The sequence below is a fragment of the Brassica napus genome (genome assembly GCF_020379485.1).
Source record: "Brassica napus cultivar Da-Ae chromosome C5 unlocalized genomic scaffold, Da-Ae chrC05_Random_12, whole genome shotgun sequence".
NCBI lineage: Eukaryota > Viridiplantae > Streptophyta > Magnoliopsida > Brassicales > Brassicaceae > Brassica > Brassica napus.
The window spans coordinates 9,770-29,238 of record NW_026014263.1 but is presented as its reverse complement, the minus strand read 5'-3'; the positions used below and the strand labels follow the sequence as shown (position 1 = coordinate 29,238).

The 19,469-nt window shown below is 39.1% G+C and overlaps 2 protein-coding genes and 4 pseudogenes across 2 annotated transcripts; 2 read left to right on the top strand and 4 right to left on the bottom strand.

The window, feature by feature from the left end:
• Positions 1-2,628: 2,628 nt before the first annotated feature.
• LOC106401378 (thioredoxin M4, chloroplastic) lies at positions 2,629-4,014 on the bottom strand. The gene is given in 4 exon segments (XM_013841885.3): positions 2,629-2,882; positions 2,885-3,019; positions 3,022-3,093; positions 3,660-4,014. Coding segments are annotated over 4 exon segments (573 nt in total). The 5' UTR covers positions 3,919-4,014; the 3' UTR covers positions 2,629-2,775.
• A 590-nt stretch (positions 4,015-4,604) lies between these two features.
• LOC125594793 lies at positions 4,605-5,172 on the bottom strand (annotated as a pseudogene).
• A 299-nt stretch (positions 5,173-5,471) lies between these two features.
• On the bottom strand, positions 5,472-7,737 carry LOC125594792 (annotated as a pseudogene).
• An 8,720-nt stretch (positions 7,738-16,457) lies between these two features.
• LOC125594791 lies at positions 16,458-17,078 on the top strand (annotated as a pseudogene).
• A 256-nt stretch (positions 17,079-17,334) lies between these two features.
• On the top strand, positions 17,335-18,391 carry LOC125594790 (annotated as a pseudogene).
• On the bottom strand, positions 17,883-19,262 carry LOC125594794. Its single transcript, XM_048770868.1, has one exon. The coding sequence runs from the start codon at positions 18,895-18,897 to the stop codon at positions 18,532-18,534; it is 366 nt and encodes a 121-aa protein (XP_048626825.1). The 5' UTR covers positions 18,898-19,262; the 3' UTR covers positions 17,883-18,531.
• Positions 19,263-19,469: the final 207 nt, after the last annotated feature.

Sequence of the window (19,469 nt, the reverse complement as noted above, 5' to 3'; positions counted from 1 at the left end):
ACTCTGGAAATGGAGCAATGAGCATTCTCCGTTGAATCTTGAGAACTTGGGGGACCGCCAATGCTTGAAAGAGCTTCGTGCTGGTACAGTGAGCCGCCTAGTTTTGTTTACCAAGACAAACAAAAGGCTGCTCCCACCAGTCGCAAAGCAAAGCCGGTTTGAAGCCCAAAAGCACATCTACATCCCCTAGAGAAAATGAAGTCACTTGTGAAGTTGGTTTTTAGTTGGGGGAAACTGATCTGCATACTCCCATTGCACCCTCCATTACCCAAAAACAGGCCCAAGTAGCAGCAAAGGAGTTGCCCACAACCTCAGTGAGATGAAGTTGTGTGATGCCCCGAATCAAGCAAGAAAACCCGCATCACCTCTCGGTTATTTATAAAACCCTCCATCGGGTAGTCCGGGAGGTCAATGTCCCAGAATTCAGGAACAGTGAAGACCGGATTCGGTTTCTTGTTGAAGTCCTCCGGTCGTTTAATCAAGAACCTCCACAAAGAATCAACTGAAGGGAATTCAAAGCATTATTTGGAGATTCCATTTGTGACGGGAAATCCTAGCCTTTCCTCAACGGAAAATCTTCTCGGCACGGTCAAAGGTGCGGCGAAAGCCAGGGGCCAGTGCGGCGTGCTTGGAAGGGAACTTTGTTACAGTAGGAGGTGGCGCCGCTTTTTTTAAGGTGCAAATAGATGGGATGGCCCATGCAATCGAAGCCATTCTTCTTCAAATGCGGAAAAGGCTGAGTTAAAAAGTTAGAAAAATACTGGTTTCCCATTGATTAGCAAACGAAGAAATATCAATTTTCCCTGTATTATTTTTTCTCAGCCTCAATCGTTCACATAGTCTACAATGTCGCCTTCTTGTTGTAGACAGAAAATCGCTGGCCAAAATAAAATTTACAGTTTTCATAATTATCCATTCCCACCAATGGATCACTGAGCATTTCTCTCCGTTGAACCAATGACATGACCCTCCAGCTCAATGATACCAATTATTTTCTATCTTTTCTATCATTTGAAGAATCTCTCTCCATGGAAATCCAGTCAAATGGCAAAGGACCAGCAAACACAGGCAAATCCACTTTTCTCAACATCTTATCTCGATTTGTTAACGCATTGTGGATTCCCCGATAACCTAAATGAGTTTTGATCCAGATCTGAAATTGCGATCGGTACCTGATCATGATGATCCATTTGAGAAGACGCAATCCCTTTGCCAGGCCGTTGATTGATCTCAGAACTAGCTTCGATTCGAGCTATGTGGCCGTTATCGAGGACATCTGACTCTCCAATGCTCCCAATCTGACCGCTGATTCCGATCCCATCGTCGCGATTTGATTCTCCAACGATCCAAGACGCTCCGAAGTAGCTTTGTCAGCTCGCGCAAGCTTATCGCAACCGATTCGCATGTACTCGATTTCATCTTCCATTCGGCGCCAAACCGTCTCTTTTCTGCATCCCGAAGGTCGTCGTCGCCTCCGATTCAACTCCGATCCTCGTATCTTCCATCAATGCCGTTACACGTGAGCTCGATCAAGTTTCGCCGCACCAATGATAGACTGAAGTTATCTATTACTTGTAAATCCCAACTCGTGTATTGAATAAGAATGAAGAAGTGTTTACGCTTTGTATCTCAACAATGAATCACTCTCATCACGAGTTCATCATCATCGACAGTCTCATAGCGACTGGAAACAGAAGACTCATATCGTCTCTCTACAATCACATACAAAAGCATACCTTTCAAATGAAACTCTACTCCTTATTTAATATCATCTAACAGTATGAAATGAATAACTGCAAATACTCTCTTTCAATCAAAGGTTTCTTTTATTCTTCTTCTTTTCCCTCCTCTTCTGTTACTTCCTCACTCTCTTCCTTTGCTTCTTTACCCCTCCTCTTACGGTAATATGCCTTTCGATACTATCATATGTTCATTAACAAATTTAGTTTTTACTACAGATACCAATATGCGTAACACGATAATATGTAGAAAAGATTGGCACAGTTGGTTAGGATCTTTCAGAAAAGAGAAAAACATGTGTTAATGAAATTAAGATTAGCAATTTAGCATAGTTGACGATCATATAGGAGATCTAGCTAGCTGTATATTTAGATATTTTCAGGATTCAATTTTCAATTGTCAACTGCTATCAGAGTTTTTCATATCTAATTGTTTAATTCAAAAATTATTTTCCAACGTTTTAGTCTATTATTTCAATTAATGCAAGTTCGCGAAAATTTGGACTTAGATGACATATTGCCATGTAATATCCAAAAGATTAGATGCATCATCCAGTTGATATAATCAGAAAACGAACGCGTTTTATCATCACCGTTTACTATATAAAAATACATGTCATGGCACAAAGTATACAGACTTACATAATTGATTAGAAATCGAAAGTCGAAACACATATAATATAATATAATATATGGACATAACCCGCGTGGCATTACTATAAAGTCCTATGCAGTAACAGAATGAAACAGTACGGAATCCTCACATACTCAAAAAAGTTATGTATGTATATAGGTTGTACGGTGAATTAGAGCTTAGGAAGAACAATGGCATGTGGGTTCCACATGGAGTTGTGCTTCTCATCCGTTAATGGCGTCGGTGGAGTTATTATTGTTCGTTATTCATTTTTTTTTATAATACTAAACAATACATAGTGGGACGCATGGAAACATAAATAGTCAAAAGAGACCTTAAGAAGAATTATACAACGCAGAAGACATGAGTGATAATAAAGAGTGAAATTTTGTTTTTGTTTAGTTACTCGACCACGAATCTTTCTATAGTTTTCTCCAACGTCTCTTTAGGGACAGCTCCGATGATACTGTCTTTCTTCTCACCGTCTTTGAATATGATCACGGTAGGACGCTGCGTATCCCGTAACGGTTGGCTGTGTTTGGGCTCTCGTCGGTGTTGATTTTGTAGAATTTGAACTTGCCTGCGAAATCCCTGGCCAGTTGGTCAACAATGGGGTGAATCATACGGCAAGGTCCACACCACGGTGCCAAAACTCGACCAATACTGGTACATCTGACTCGAGAACCTGTGTTTGCCATTCTGAGTCAGAGATGTTTGGTACTGCATCATCAAAAAAACAAAACGGTTAAGTTAGATATCTCTCAAAGGTGACTGAATGAGAGAGAGAGAGAGAGAGAGAGTTGCTATTTGCTAATACTGCATTATTAATTGCCTCACCCAAGGAACCATATGATTCTTGTTTTCGAGTTATATTGAACAATATGCTGAAAGGGAGTCATAGTGCCTTCGGTTTTTTGTATAATCCAAGGCCAGGTAAGTAAAACATTGTCTTACAGCTCCCAAACAAAATTTTAAGAGGGTTTCAAAATTGTCTAAAACAAAATTTTATTAAAATTATTATTAATTATCTATAGCTTCCCAAATCTAATTTTTTTTTTAAAATTAAATTGTATATAGTCCCAAAATCTCAGGACAGCCATGGATTATTCAGTCATGTGTTTGAAGAAGTTCGACTAGTTCGTGTATGATGGAATGACTATGTCAACGTAATAGTTAACAGTTTACCATCAGTTTATGACCAGACAGCTTCAGATATATCACAAACGGAGAATTTATTTTTACACAGAATAAGAGGAGGTTAAAAATAAAAAAGTTGAGTTGTATACCTTCGACGGCGGCGGCAGTGGTGTCCTGAGCCTCGCAGACGATTCTACCACCACGAGCGAATCGGGATCCGAGATTCGTACCAAGACTCGCTGACTGAGTCCACCGAACTCCTCAGGAAGCTTTCAAACCTCTGAATTCCGGAACGGGAGAAATCCTCCGGGCAGAGATTGACGGAACCTTTGAAGCAGGTGAAATCGAGGAAGTGATCGGAAGAGAAAACACGCGGGTAACGGTGACGGAATCGAGCAAGGAAGCCATTGAAAGCAGCTAGAGAGAGAGAGAGAGAGAGATGTTTGGTTTTGGTTGGCTGTTTGATATGAATGTCCCGAGAAACCGATAGCACAACATATGCCATGTGTTGTTCTGGATAAATTTTTTTTCGATTTTTTTTTTCCGCCACGTTATCCTTTGTCCTATGCTATAACGGCACCGTTTTTCTAGGACTAACCATCAATTTTTTGACCGGCTATTTTACAAAACCGATTCCGGTTAAAACAGCATGTACCAACCCGGTTTTGGCATGAGCTTCACTCATTTTTTTTTTTTTTGTCAACGGCATGAGCTTCATAAAACAGTTTTCTTTTTGCTTTCGCGCACTTAGCTTTATCACAACTTTGTTACACACCCAAATCTCCTAATTAATTTTTCCGAAGATGCTAAAAGAAACGATGGAACGAATAAGCGAAGTGATAGATGTCCATAGCCAACCAAGAACTATGGACTTGAATGATGTGGATAGCTCCACAATATCTGCAGCAGCATCTGGTTTGACATTCAAACCATGAATAAACCTCGTTTTCTTCTCGGCACTAAGAGCATTTAACATCTCAAAGACCGTTTGTTATAGTAGTCTCCGGTTAACAACATACAAAGTACACACACAACAGAGCATGGCATCACAATAGAAAGAAATCGTTTTTTCTTTTTCTGCTAAAGAGAAGAAATCGTTATTTTAAAACGGAAATCTTTATTTCATCAAGAAACATTTAATTATGTCTAAGTCTAATACATTAATCTCACGAAAAAGCAACGGATAAAGCATTTTGCAAAGAACTGAGAGTCTTTTTACTTCTTCTTCTTCACTATCTGCTCGTCCTCCTCATCTTCTTCTTCGTCCAACTCTACATCATCGTCCATATCAATATCATCAAACTCTTCCTCATCAAAATGTTCTCCTCCTCCTCCGGAAGAGCTGCCCCCGTTGTTCACCACACGCTTTCCCTGACCCGTTTCCATTTTCCCTCTTCTCTCCGAAACAGCCTCCTCCTGAACGAAGCAGGAACCCAACCGGTTGCGTAACCGGAAATGTTTCAGAGAAAACCGGGTATTGACTAGGCACCACCGTCTGGTTTAACAGAAGCAGAGACCGAATGGCCGGTCCAGTGTTCTCCGTGAGATTGGCTGCTGCACGTCCACGGAAGAGTAAACTCGCCACTGATTTCCCGTCGCGGATGAGTAACCTCGCGGCCGATGATGAAGCTGAAGCCATATTTGATCGTTTAGTGTTCGTGTGTGTGTGACAGTGACGGCTAGTAATAACCCAGAGGGAAGGGTTTAGGGTTTTTCGTTAGAGTACACGTGTATGGTCTGATGAAGCTAATCCAAAAATTATTTGCGTAGACTGCCACGTGGACATACACGTGTCTAGTACAAAAACCTTCTGTAGTTGACTTTTTAAACTCAAGCTACTAGCTATTTGATCAAAAAAAAAAAAAAAGGGTTTAGGGTTTTCCGTTAGAGTACACGTGTATGGTCTGATGAAGCTAATCCAGAACATTATTTGCGTAGACTGCCACGTGGACATACACGTGTCTGGTACAAAAACCTTCTGTAGTTGACTTTTTAAACTCAAGCTACTAGCTCTGAAAACTTTGAGCAAGGCAAAACTGTACAAATGAGAGGACTTCTCAGTAAAAGACTAATGTCATATTTAAGTGAAAAAAAGAGGATCAACCAAGTCCTGTTCTGTTTTTCAGAGAGATTAAAGTCAAGAAAAATATTAAAAAAAAAAAAAAATAAGAAGAGAAGGAAGCAATGGAGTTCAATTTGAAGAAGAAACTACACTCTATTTGGTGGTCTGCTACTGCTACTGCTTGTGCTAATCTCTGAGGGTTAGTCTTCTTCTTTTTCTGGTTCGAGACCAAGGACGCCTAGAAGAATGAACTCCTTCAACAAAAGCGTGTCCACGAAGGCACCCACATCTTTCTTGAACGACTCGGAGCATCTCTCGCTACTCTCTTCCCCTCCTTTAACATTTCCCCTCACCAAAGACGCCACTGGAGCTCCGTTTCTATAAGCATTACATGCTTTCAACACGTCGTGAGCAGAGCTGAGGAAATGCCCATACGCGAAGTCTTCAAAATACTGTCCATTTTTTTTTAATTCAAAACCCCACCACATCAATTAATCTCAAGTTTTTTCTTCAAACAGTGTAAAATGTATGAGGTTTTAGTTTTGTGTTTGTTTACCTTGGGTGGTCTCCTCATGTTGTAAACCATCGTCTTGAGAGAAAGTAAGAATATCTTCTCGCTGTAAGCGTTAGATTGGCACTCCCCGGATAGAGAACCAGCCATTCTCTCGTACCCAGGTTCGTTGAAAAAGGTTTTTGGTTCAAGATTAGTCCTTGGATTGAGACAAGAACCTGCAGCATTGTAGACTCATTGGGGATCCACTTCTCCGTCTGGACACCACTCCAAGTCCCGAGAAGACTCAGACACACTTTCCCACTATTGTACAGATTCGGGTTGATTCTTAGCCCACCAGAGTGGTAATGAACCATCGGTGGGCCAGAGGGTATGTATCAGGGAAGAAGATATCGAAAAAGAAGAGACCGTCATGATAGGGAGTTCCATCGGCTCCAACAATTACAGCCCTCAAAAGATCCATCCTCGACTCATACGCTCTCACAAATATCGTCTGCTCTGTTGTAATAAGAAACAAAAAGAATGTAAGGAAGTTGCTAACGTTAAGCACTATAAGAGTGTCTATATCAATACTAGTTAACCTGAAAGAAAAAGAGAAAAAAAAAGACACTAGTTAACCTGGCAAATCATTCTCAAGAATTTTCCACTCTTCTTGGATCCTTTTGGCCCATTCCTTGGAATGCTGAAGAAAGTAGGACAACGTAATAATACTCAGTTTTTGGAAAAGGAAAAAAAAAACATTCTCAAGAATAATAGTTAACTTATTGCAACCTGTTTGGAAGTTGTTCCCTTGGCAGCATAATGGTGGTCCACAAGATCTTCAACGATGTCAAACTTCTTGAAAAACAAGTACTTGCCAAGATAATCCTCCACGTTTCTCTTAACTGTGTAAGTATTTGGAGCTGAGATAACCTCTTCCACGTGAGGCCGAGTGCTAGCAAAACCCAAATATCCTGGATTTTTTTTGGACATCTGAAGCGATAAACCAGAAGAAGCTGGAGCCGGAACCGGGGCCTCTCCCATCACGGTGCCAGGATCAGTCTTAGGCCCAAGATGAGTGGAAGAATACTTCAAAGCCGGTCCAGAGTAATGGAAACCATGGATTTTTTGTGGCAATGCGTAAGCATTGTTTGGAGTTAAATAGATTCCACTTCCTGTTGTTGCTTTCTTGGAGCTGCTGCTGCTTCCACTTGGTTTAGCAGTTTCCGAACTTGGAAGCCAATCCATGGCCACCTCCACACCAGCTGGGATTTCCTTCTCCTTGGCATCAAAAAGGGCTTGATACTCGGAGACGTAGTCATCTGCATGATCATCCTCGATCTCATCCTCTATCCCATAGGCATAATGATCAGAATAGTCATCGTCGTCTTCGTATACCAAAGAGTCAGGGTCTAGCAAACTATCTGACAGTGGAGAGGATCCAGGATCATAACAATCGCTAGCAGATCCCTATGGTAATAGATTAAAACAATGTCAGCGTTTAGAAGTTAGCACAATACTTAATAATATGGGAAAGAATCAAAAACACTTACCTCAGGCTGCTCATCGTCAGATTGTGATTCCAATTGTATAGCCTTCCCTTTGTTCTTATTATCAACACCACCACCGTTTTGCATATCATATTGCTCCTCCCCACCATTAACATCTGAAGTTGGTGCCTACAAGATAATGAATATCTCCACAGAATCTCTAGTAAGATAACATAATATCCATACGATGAACATTAACTACACAGAAATTACCAAGTAAAAGTTGAGCAAAAAAAAAAAAAAAGAAAAAAGAAAAGCTCAAGCTTTACAATACATATGATGAGTATGGACCATTAACTATGCATACAAAAAAAAAAAAAGCAGCGCAATCAGAGAAGGAATCTTAGAAGTTAGAACCAAAACACAAGTGTCACATTGCATAACAACAACTCAGTAAACTTCACAGAAGTGAATTACGGTTACTATTGATCAGAACAAGAAAACGACAAAACACGATCCTTCAACCCTCAAAATCAACGATCAGAACCAATCCAACAGCAAACAGACGTGATCACTTTAGAAAACCCTAAGGCGATGATGATCGCACGTCACCCAGAGAGAGAGAGAGAGAGAGAATACACAAAAACCCAAATCAATTCAACTTCTTTGGCATGCGAGTGAATTTGGGGTAACACGGTTAAAACAGATTTTACTGTCTAGACAACCCAGATAAATCGGTGAAAATTCAATTTGATAAAAGCATTCACCTTGTTCGGCGTTAGAGTTATCGAGCATGAAGCAACAGGATGAGCGATCTCGGGCTCCATTGAACACATTGAACTTGCCTCGAGAAAAAACAACGGAAACGAGAGAGAATTATCCTCGAACTTAGTGAAGAAGAAAGCGATCAGAGAAAGAAAAAGAGTTTTGCCTTGGCGCCGTATTATATACCCACACAAGTCGGATTTGCTCTCTCAACACTTACCAATCTTAATTAAAAAAAAAGCCTTTTTAATTGCTTATTTATTGTACGTTTTTTTTTTAATTTTTCAACAAGTCAATATGTAAAGTCTACGAAGATGGGGCCCAGTTTTTACCGGACGGTTAATATTTTTTATAATGACATGGCGATATTAACAGTGATAAGACGACGGTTATGGATAGTCCTCTTGTGTAGTAGCGGAAATGAACCGAGATTACACAACACAACACGGTTGATGACTTGGACAAAGGCAAAAAATCCAACGGACAGGAACTCTTCTACTGATTTCCAACTTTTTGGTCCAATAACAGATTAATCATAGCAAATCAAATGAGAAGATTTAATAGTAGTAAATATTTTGGGAAGAAATCATAATCTAGAGCTCTAGTCTTCTAGATACATGAAAAGAAACTGATTTATTGGATCATTATTTTTAAACTTATAAAGTATATACATTTTAGTTTTAGAAAAGAAGTAAGATAAATACTAGTATAATTAATTTCATTTTTGAAAATAATAAAACCAGTAAATAATCTTAATTGATAAAACCACTAATAGAAAGTTGTGATAAATGATAAAATATACTATTAATTAAAAATATTAATGTTTGTATGACATGTCATTTTCTAAATTTAATTGAATTTATGTGTATTTAGATCATAACATATCTTAAATAATAATTAGATCATAACATATCTTAAATAATAATTATAATATATTTGGAATAGATTTCACTGATCAGAAAAAAGGTAAAACTAAATTTTGATAAAACTAATTTCTGATTTCTTTGAAAAAATAATTCAAAAGACCAAGATTTTATTGGGCTTTTGAAAAGGAGTTGAGCCTGAATATATTCTTTTTACTTTATTGATAATCTAACGACGATCAGAAACGATGAGCCCATTTATGAATGATCTCATAACCTAATAAAAATAGCGGAGGTTCTTCTTTTGGATCACGAATAAATATGAGATGGTCTAAAGTGCGTTTCAAATCAGTTGGAATTTCTAATCTTGTTTTACCATAAAAAGAAAACTCTTAAACTATCTTATTATTCATGTATCATTGGATAAATCGACCTCTAATGATTGTATTTGAGTACTATTGGGAAAGTTGAATTTGGGGAAAAGGTATATAGCCTGAGCACCACTTTCAAACCATACATATCCTTTGGAATCTTTCTTTTTTGAATATTTCAACTAGACAAATGATACTGATTAACTTGGACTCCAACTACGCAAGCTAATGTATTCATGTAGCTGTTCTACAACGCAAGCTAAATTATATTAAAAAACAATGTTTGATAGCTGGGTGTGTTCTTTTATACATTACAAATCAAATAGTAAAACCCCTTGAGGCCTTGACATTCAACCACGAGCTTACTGAAGTACTGACTTGATTAGCTTTTCATTCGCCAGCTCGTTCAACTAACTAATTGAAGCAAAAAATGTTAAAATGGGGTTGAAGCCTGAAGGCCTAAACGAACCTATTAAAACTGTTGACCGTGGTCCGTTTACGTGATAATAAAACGGGCCACATATCAACAATTTTAGAAGATAAGAGCATCATTAACCCAGTTTCTTAAGTGGGTTTGTTAGTTTAATTAGGTATTAAAAGAAAAGAAAAAAAATGAAATAAACGCAAGGCACGGCTCTTAATTAAGAGAAGGAAAGCATGGCTTTTAAAGCCACGTGGCAATATGTGATTGGGTAGAGCGGAAGTGGCGAGTTTCGTCGTCTCTTTCATTCATTTGTTTCTCTCTCCCTCTGTTGCTCTCCTCTCGACCACGAAGTGGCGATTTCTCTCCCTTTCGGTGGCTATCTCCGAGGACATGGCGACGTCTCGGTTGATCTCGTCGACGAGGAAACAGTGACCTCTCTCTTCGGTGGATCTCTTCGACGAAGGAAAATTACGACCTCTCTCTTCGGTGGATCTCGTCGATGAAGGAAACGTCGACCTCTCTCTTGGTGGCTCGCCTCGACGAAGGAAAACAGCGACCGATCTCTCCTGGTGGCTCTCATAGACGAAGAAAACGGCGACTGTTGATGCTCAGTCGAATCGAAAGGCAAAGTTATGTTCACATGTGATTATGTTTGAATCTTTCTATTATGCATGTCTTTAGATTGTTATCCTTCTTCTATGCGTGAATCTTAATATATAAATCCTCTGATTTTTTTGCTTTTGTTTTTGTCTTTGTTGGCTTTAGATGGATGGACGAAGAGGCATGATCCATGTTCGTCAGACAAAACGCATTCGATTGTTCATACATGTAAAACATTTTTCTTTAATCTGTTCTATTGAATAAAGCATTGTTTAATATTCGTTGGTGCTTTTTGATTTTGTTGCGATTGATGTTGATTTTGATTCTTGCTTGCAATCAATTGAATCGTTGGTAATAAATTTTTGGTTAGTGTTAGATAATGGTTGTGTTAGGTAATAAATAGACTATGGTTGTGTAATGGTTAGATAGAGAACGAACGTGTGTGTGTGTTGAATGTGTTAGAAATCGATGGTGTTGGTCAACTTTTATCCAATATATTTCAATACCACATGGGCCGAAAGCGGTTTTATTGCTCAACATCAAGAAGCTGTCCGAAAAGATGTCGAGCGTGCTTTTGGAGTCTTGCAAGCTCGCTTTGCCATTGTTAAAAATCCGGTACTTTGGGAATAAAGTCAAAATTGGGAAGATTATGATAGCGTGTATCATACTCCATTTGATGTTTCAGAGTTCCAATAAAGAGAAGATAACGAAAGTTCACATGTCGATCTCACGTATTCTACAGATCCCTACAAAAATATCGTCATATGATGGGTGTTCGAACTAGAATTCGTGATAGACAAATGCATCAACAACTGAAAAATGATTTTGTTGAACATTATACGTAACTTTGGAGGTGACGAAGATAACAACTAAGCTCAGCTGCTTCTTTCAAATTATTCTCGTTTATTTTATTAATCTTTGTTTTATGTTTTTATTTAAAATATATGTTTAAAATGTTATCTTTTACTATGTTTTATTTAATAAATAAATTTTATTTTTAATAAAACAATGTTTAATAATTTTTTTTTTAAGAACCCTTAATTAAGAGATTAGTATTGGAGCAAAAAATGTTGGTGTCTCGTTTAATACTTAAATAGTCATTAAGAAATCTTAATGGAGTTCTAGGGTTAATGATGCTCTAAGTATATAGATCTGTACAATTTAACACGTATTTGGGAGCATATCTTCACATCCCGTGATCATAGGAAAAGAAAGTAATCAGTTATATCCCGTGTAAATCGCAATATCTTAACTTCTCATCTCATATCATCTACTCGTTCCAATTCATGCAGTGAAACACTAGATTCTCTACAGCATGTTGGGTTTTCCTCATTAGCCCAAGAATAATAACTAATCAAGTTATAACCCAAGAGCCCAAGAAGAAGAGATATGTAGAGAAAAATGGAGAAGGATGAAGAAGTGTGTAGAAGAAGAATTGTGTAGAAGAAAGAGAAAGTTATGGAGTTAGATATTTGAAATAAATATAATTTAGAGAAATTTAGAACTTGTTGGAGTGTGCTCCTCCACTTGTATAAATAGGGGTGCTTGGCACCATTTGTAATCATCCCACATCAAGAAAACAAAGAGAGAAAACATTTGTAAGAGAGAGTTCTCAAACAAAATCTTTGTAACCCCTTTCCAAAATTATAAAGAGTCTTCTTCTTAAATATTTTAGTTGTCTAATTCCATCTTCATATCATCGATATTGGGTAATTTTCCTAACAAGTGGTTACCATGGACACCGTCACTGATAGCCTTCTAAACGAAGAAGTTCGCAGGAAGGAGCGAGGTTCGAGTTCTTATTCAGAAGCTAACATTGTTGATAGACGAGGTAGAGAAGAGACTCGTGGCCGAAACAGAAGCAGAGGACGAGACCAATCTCGAGGAAGATCTAAGTCACGTCCGAGAGTTACTTGCTATTACTGTGGCAAACCGGGTCACATGAAGTCGGAATGTCGGTTTCTCAAGAAAGACAAACAAGCCGGTAATATCAAACCAGACCGGTTCAATCCTACAAAGAAGCATGAAGACAGACTACCACCATTGTGGAAGACCAGAGCGAAGAATTATATCTCGTTGGAGAATGTAATCTTAGCTCTGATGATAGCTCATGGATCGTTGATTCTGGTGCTTCTTTTTCACGTCACCCCTCATGGAAGCTTCTTCACAACCTATCAAAGTGGTGACTTTGGTAATGTTCAAATGGGAAATCAAGGAAGAAGCAAGATCATTGGAAAGGGGGATGTTAATCTTACATCAAACACTGGATGTAAGATTTTCTCAAGGATGTGAGACATGTTCCCGACATGCGACTCAATCTCATATCAACCGGAAAGGTCGATGATGTCGGCTTGGACAGTCATTTTGGTGGTGACAAATGGAAGTTAACCAAAGGAAGTTTGATCATGGCTCGAGGAAGAAAAGAAGGCTCATTATACGTTACTCAAGCCAAGCTTTGCAAGGAAGAAGTAAATGTCGCAAGTGATGACATCGATATATGGCACCGAAGACTCGGGCATATGAGTGAGAAAGGTTTAAATATACTTTCTCGCAAGAAACTTCTTCCTGATATGAAAGGTATTCCTCTCTCACCATGTCATGATTGCTTAGCCGGAAACAACATAGGGTCGCTTTCCGAAGATCATCTACGCCTATGAGAAGAAAGCATATTCTTGATCTTGTGCATACTGACGTATGCTCCATGTCCGAGAAATCCAATGGAGGGCATCATATTTTGTCACCTTTATTGATGACCATTCAAGGAAGGTATGGTATACCTTTTGAAGTCAAAAGATCAAGTTCTTGATGCTTTCAAGGAATTTGTAGCCCAAGCAGAGCGAAGTACGGGTCAAAAACTCAAGTGTGTTTCGATCTGACAATGGTGGAGAGTACCGAGGTCCCTTTGAAGCGTTTTGCAAAGTTCATGGAATCAGGATGGAGAAGACACCACCAAAGACACCACAACTGAACGGGCTAGCTGAAAGAATGAATCGAACGATCACAGAAAGAGTTTGGTGCATGCTCTCTCACGCTAAACTACCCAAGCCATTTTGGGGAGAAGCCATAAAGACTGCAGTGGACGTCATAAATCTTTAACCATCAGTTCCTTTGGAAGGCGATGTCCCGGAGGAAGTTTGGTCGGGTAAGAAAATCTCTTACAACCATTTGAAGGTGTTCGGTTGCAGAGCATTTGTCCATATACCTAAGGATGAACGAGCCAAGCTAGACTCCAAGACTAAAGAGTGCATCTATCTTGGGTCACCAAGAGATGATTTCGGCTATCGGCTTTGGGATCCGGTTATCAGAAAAATTATCCGAAGCAGAGATGTTGTTTTCTTCGAAGATCAAACAATCGAAGACATCAACAAATCAAAGAAACCAAAGCTAAGGGTTGTAAAGAATGAAGATTCTTATAAGCCTCAAAATCATGAACAAGTGATTGGAGATGAGGGCGAAGGGGATCCTATCATGGATCCGAATGGTGATGAAGGTGAAGAAGAAGTTCAAGTGGAGCCAGAGGAAGAACATGAGCCAAGAAGGTCTGGAAGAGAGACAAGACCATCAGTAAGATATTATCGAGATGAGTACGTTAATCTTACAGATGAGGGGGAGCCTCAAAGCTATGAGGAGGCCATAGGAAACACTCATAGAGATGAGTAGGTTGAAGCTATGCAAGAAGAAATGCAATCCTTGCATGATAATCACACTTATGAGCTGAAGCTACCAAAAGGAAAGAGAGCTTTGAAGAACAAATGGTGTACAGGTTGAAGTAGTGAAGAGAGAAAGCTCAAATCCAAGATACAAAGCTCGATTGGTTGTGAAAGGATTCAACCAAAAAAGGCATAGATTGAAGAAATATTCTCTCCAGTGGTGAAGATGTCCTCTATCCGAGTGGTTCTTGGTCTAGCAGCGGTTCTAGACTTGGAGATTGAACAACTCGATGTCAAGATGGCCTTTCTACGGTGAACTCGAGGAGGAGATCTATATGGAGCAACCTGAAGGATTCAAGGTTCCAGGAAAAGAAGACTTGGTGTGCCGATTAAAGAAGAGTCTTTATGGTCTCAAGCAAGCTCCAAGACAATGGTACAAGAAGTTTGACTCCTTCATGGTGGATCATAACTTCAAGAAAACCAAGAATGATCATTGCGTTTTCATAAAGAGGTACGAAAGCGGCGACTTTCTCATATTATTGCTCTATGTTGATGATATGTTAATTGTGGGTCAAGATCGCAACAAGATAGCCGCATTAAAGAAAGATTTGGGGAAGTTTTTTGCGATGAAAGATCTGGGGCAAGCGAGACAGATTCTTGGAATGAAGATCACTCGGGATAGGCCAAAGAAGCTTTTATGGTTGTCCCAAGAACGATATGTTGAAAGGGTGTGGAGAGATTCAACATGCACAAAGCAAAGCCGGTGAGCACTCCACTTGGTGGACATTTCAAGCTATGTTCGAAGCAAGTCCAACAAGTGAGAAGGAGAAAGAGGAAATGAAGACTACCCCATATGCATCAGCAGTGGGCAGTCTCATGTAGGCTATGGTGTGCACCAGACCCGACATTGCCTATGCTGTAGGAGTGTGAGTCGCTTTCTAGCGAATCCAGGAAAGGAGCATTGGAAGCAGTTAAGTGGATCCTACGCTATCTACGAGGCACAACGAAGAAGTGTCTATGTTTTGGCAATGAAAAATTGGAGCTGAACGGTACACCGATGCAGATTGGGCTGGTGATAAAGATTCAAGGAAATTAACATCAGGCTTTGTTACTACCTTTGCAGGGGGAGCTGTTTCCTGGCAATCGAAACTACAAAAGTGTGTTTCCTTATCCACCACGGAAGCAGAATACATCGCAGCAACGGAAGCATGCAAGGAGATGCTATGGATGAAGAATTTCATGCTTGAGTTAGGAGTAAAACAAGAAAAGTACAACATGCTATGTGAAACCAAAGTGCTATTCACTAGCAAAGAATCCAACATTTCACTCTCGCTCGAAGCACATCGACATTCGGCATCATTGGATTCGAGAAGTTCTTGAAGAGAAGCTTCTACATCTCAACAAAGTACACACCGATGAAAACTGGTCAGACTTTATGACCAAGGTATTACCGATCAAGAAGTTGAAGATTGCTGCAAAGGCACGGGGATGACAACGGTTTTCGGGCTAAATCGGGAAGGGGGAGATTTGTTGGGTTTTCCTCATTAGCCCAAGAATAATAACTAATCAAGTTATAACCCAAGAGCCCAAGAAGAAGAGATATGTAGAGAAAATGGAGAAGGATGAAAAAGTGTGTAGAAGAAGAATTGTGTAGAAGAAGAGAGAAAGTTATGGAGTTAGATATTTTGAAATAAATAATAATTTAGAGAAATCTAGAACTTGTTGGAGTGTGCTCCTCCACTTGTATAAATAGGGGTGCTTGGCACCATTTGTAATCATCCCACATCAAGAAAACAAAGAGAGAAAACATTTGTAAGAGAGAGTTCTCAAAACAAAATCTTTGTAAACCCTTTCCAAATTATAAAGAGTCTTTTTCTTAAATCTTTTAGTTGTCTAATTCCATCTTCATCTCATCGATATTGGGTAATTTTCCTAACAAGCAACAAACAGTAAGATTGAAATATTTTAGTTTGGGTATTTGGTAATCCATTATTCCAAATGGGTTTAAATTATAAAAATGGAGGAATAATGGAATAAATATAGTGGGGAAAAGAGTGAAATGGACACGAGAGGTTGGCAACGAAAGGCTTCTCTTCTCCGTAACCCATAAAGATTCGGCTTCACCATAATTGGCAGAGATGCTCAACTCTCTATCCATCTATAAATTGCATAGCAACCAAAGCTCTAATCACAAAGCAAAACAACAAAAACCACACACACAGAAAGAACTCAAAAACTTTCAAGTTTTTTCCAAGATCAAATCATGTCTTCGTGCGGAAACTGCGACTGTGCTGACAAGAACCAGTGCGTGTAAGTTTACTCTCAATATCTTTTTATTTTTTGATATCTTACGTTTTTTTTTTTGAATAAATCTTATGTTTATTATTATGCTCTTATATAGTGATTAACCTATGTTTTATATATCTTTAATTTGCAGGAAGAAGGGAACCAGCTACACTTCGACATCGTCGAGACTCAGGAGAGGTAATTGTAGATGATGGTTGCGGTTATGGACTTTTGGTGATGGTTATGTTTATGATGAATTTAATTTTGTGTTGCAGCTACAAGGAAGCCATGATCATGGACGTTAATGGTGCAGAGAAGAACGGGTGCCAATGCAAGTGTGGCTCTAGCTGCAGCTGCGTCAACTGCACTTGCTGCCCCAATTAATAAAGCTCCTAAATACACATTTTAAAAGGGGCCATTTCTCTTTTTCTTTTCCTCTTAAATGTAATATGAATAAAAGTTGATGTGAGTTCATCTATTGAGCTCATATCTCTTATACTCTCTAGCATGGTGTGTGATGTAATGGTTTTATGGTCCCTTATCCTCTAATACATCATATTATATATCTACGTATTAGTTTCAGTTGTCTTGCCTCCATGCCCAAAATCTTTTCGTTTTTAAGGTTTGGTGACTTGATTACTAAAAATCCAAATATTTAAGAGTAGAGATGCCATCTTGTTCCTTTAATCAAACTGGCATGTGAACAAAAAAATTGAGGTTGGCTCGTCTATGAGCTCTTACGACTTCTCTAGTCTCTATGATGTCATGTAATGGATTTGCCTTTATCCTCTTAGATTTACGCTAAAACTACAGGGTTGCAAGATAGTTGAAGGTAGAAATATTTACATGTCAAAGGCAAGCACACAAGCATCAAATTGAGTTATGGACCCATGTTCTTGGTCTAAATGGGCCAGGCCCATTATAAAACTTCCAAGAGCGATCACAACGAAGAAAAGGTCGTCCCATTAATGGCGGGGATGAGTCTGTTGGCTCAGCCGTATGAGAATCGGTATGATGTTATCTTCTCTGGTTCCTCTGCAACTTCATCTCGGATGCAAACTCATCTCTGGTATATTACCAAACGAAGTGAAGAGCGAGTCTTCTCTCACAACAGGAGAAAGATAGTATCTTTGGAATGCAAAGTGATGCGCTAAGAAGAAGAATGCATTGCTTGCTCGCACCTTGGTTCGAACCACAGTGGCAAGATATCAGACAAACAACAACAACGACACTGTGGTGGATCCAAGATCGTTGAAGTTCAAGAAGAACCTGTACGGAAAGCCTGAAGTAGATGGGGAGGTTGATACTACTACTAATTATCCTAAACTGAAGTTCAACATCTCACACACGGATTCATTGATAGCCTGTGGAGTAACAGTAAACGTTCCGGTTGGTATTGACGTTGAAGACAAGACAAGGAAGATGAGACACGATGTGTTATCACTTGCAAAGAGGTTTTACTCGTCTCGAGAAGTTGAGTTTCTGTCAAGTATAGCAGACATGGAAGCTCGGCGTAAGGAGTTTATAAAGCTATGGACTCTCAAAGAAGCTTATGTGAAAGCATTAGGGAAAGGCTTTTCTCTGCTTCACCTTTTAATACTTTCTCAATCATCAGGCCTGTGGCTGCTGAAAGCTACAATCTTTGCGGCCAGGCAGAGGGATGGAAGTTTAGGCTTCTGGAGTTAGCTGCTTCGTCTCATTACGCTGCAATCTGCATTGAAGGAGAAGATGATGAAGAAGAAGCTATGACTGTGATTGTCCACAGAACCATCCCATTCGTTGAAGATGAACTTATATCTGACTGGAAACTGCTTTAGCTTGTTCAAAGTGTTGAAACACTTATAGTAAAAGGCATTGTTTCACAACAAATTATTTACAAAGACGAATACAGAATCCAACTTTCACACTTTTGATCTTCTGAAAAAAAAAAACTATGAAACCAACAATGGTTTTTAATCTAAAGATTTCACTAAACCACTTTGTATCAAAGCCCACATAAAAAAAAAAAAAAAAAACATAATCAATCATACTTCTCCCTCCAACTATAAACAAGGAAGAAAACCCAAGAGACAGCCAAGGCAATATCTCCTAGAGCTTGCTTGGGACACTCAAAGGCGAGATCTTCAATCTTCCACTCAAACATAACTCTCCATAACGCCATAAGCACATAGAGAATCACAGAACCTCCGGCGAAGAAGCTATGAAAGTCTCTGTCTTTCACAAACGACACCATGAAAAGCACCAAACCGATCGCAAAGAGAAGCAAACCGGAGAAGGATTGAGAGATCTGGATGAGCAGCTCGTCGTGAGGCGTTGAGCCTTTGAGCTTGTTGGCTATGTCGCTGCCGTGGCCAAAGATGGAGGCTTTCTCTGTGTAGAACATCATCAGGGTTCCGCTCGTGAGCGCGATTACGAGTGGAGGATGCAGATTACGCGGAAGAGATTGAATTCATCGGAGTTTTTTGAGCCTGCGGAGATTAGTCAAACGAAATAATAAGACAAAAAAAATAATTGAATCTTTTTTTTTTTTAAGATAGGGAAGAGCAGAAAGGAACACGCTTCACTTGCATATAAAGGTTTAAGCTTTGTCGGAAAATCAGTAGAGGAGAGATACGGGTCTTGTTAGAGAGAGAGAGAGAGAGAGAGAGAGAGAGAGAGAGAGATTTGTCTGAATCAGAGAATATTAGATTCTTCGGCACACAATAAGGGAGCTTCTGGGGGTTGTGTTTACGATAAACCCTAATTTTGTGTTGATGCAAAAAGAAGAGATTTTGACTTTGGATCTTCTTTTTGGCAGCTTCTTTTCTGTTCAACAGAAATTCAAACCCACCGTTTAAAGATTGCTTTCCGGTTTTAAATGGGAGATTATTATTTTAATTTAATTCCTTTTCAAGAATTGCCAAACAAAACTAGATAGACTATAGAATGAATAACATCTCTTGATCAGATAATTAATAA

Bases quoted from the DNA above. Each gene is read 5' to 3' on its own strand.
- LOC125594794 (XM_048770868.1), bottom strand. From the start codon at position 18,897: ATGATGTTCTACACAGAGAAAGCCTCCATCTTTGGCCACGGCAGCGAC.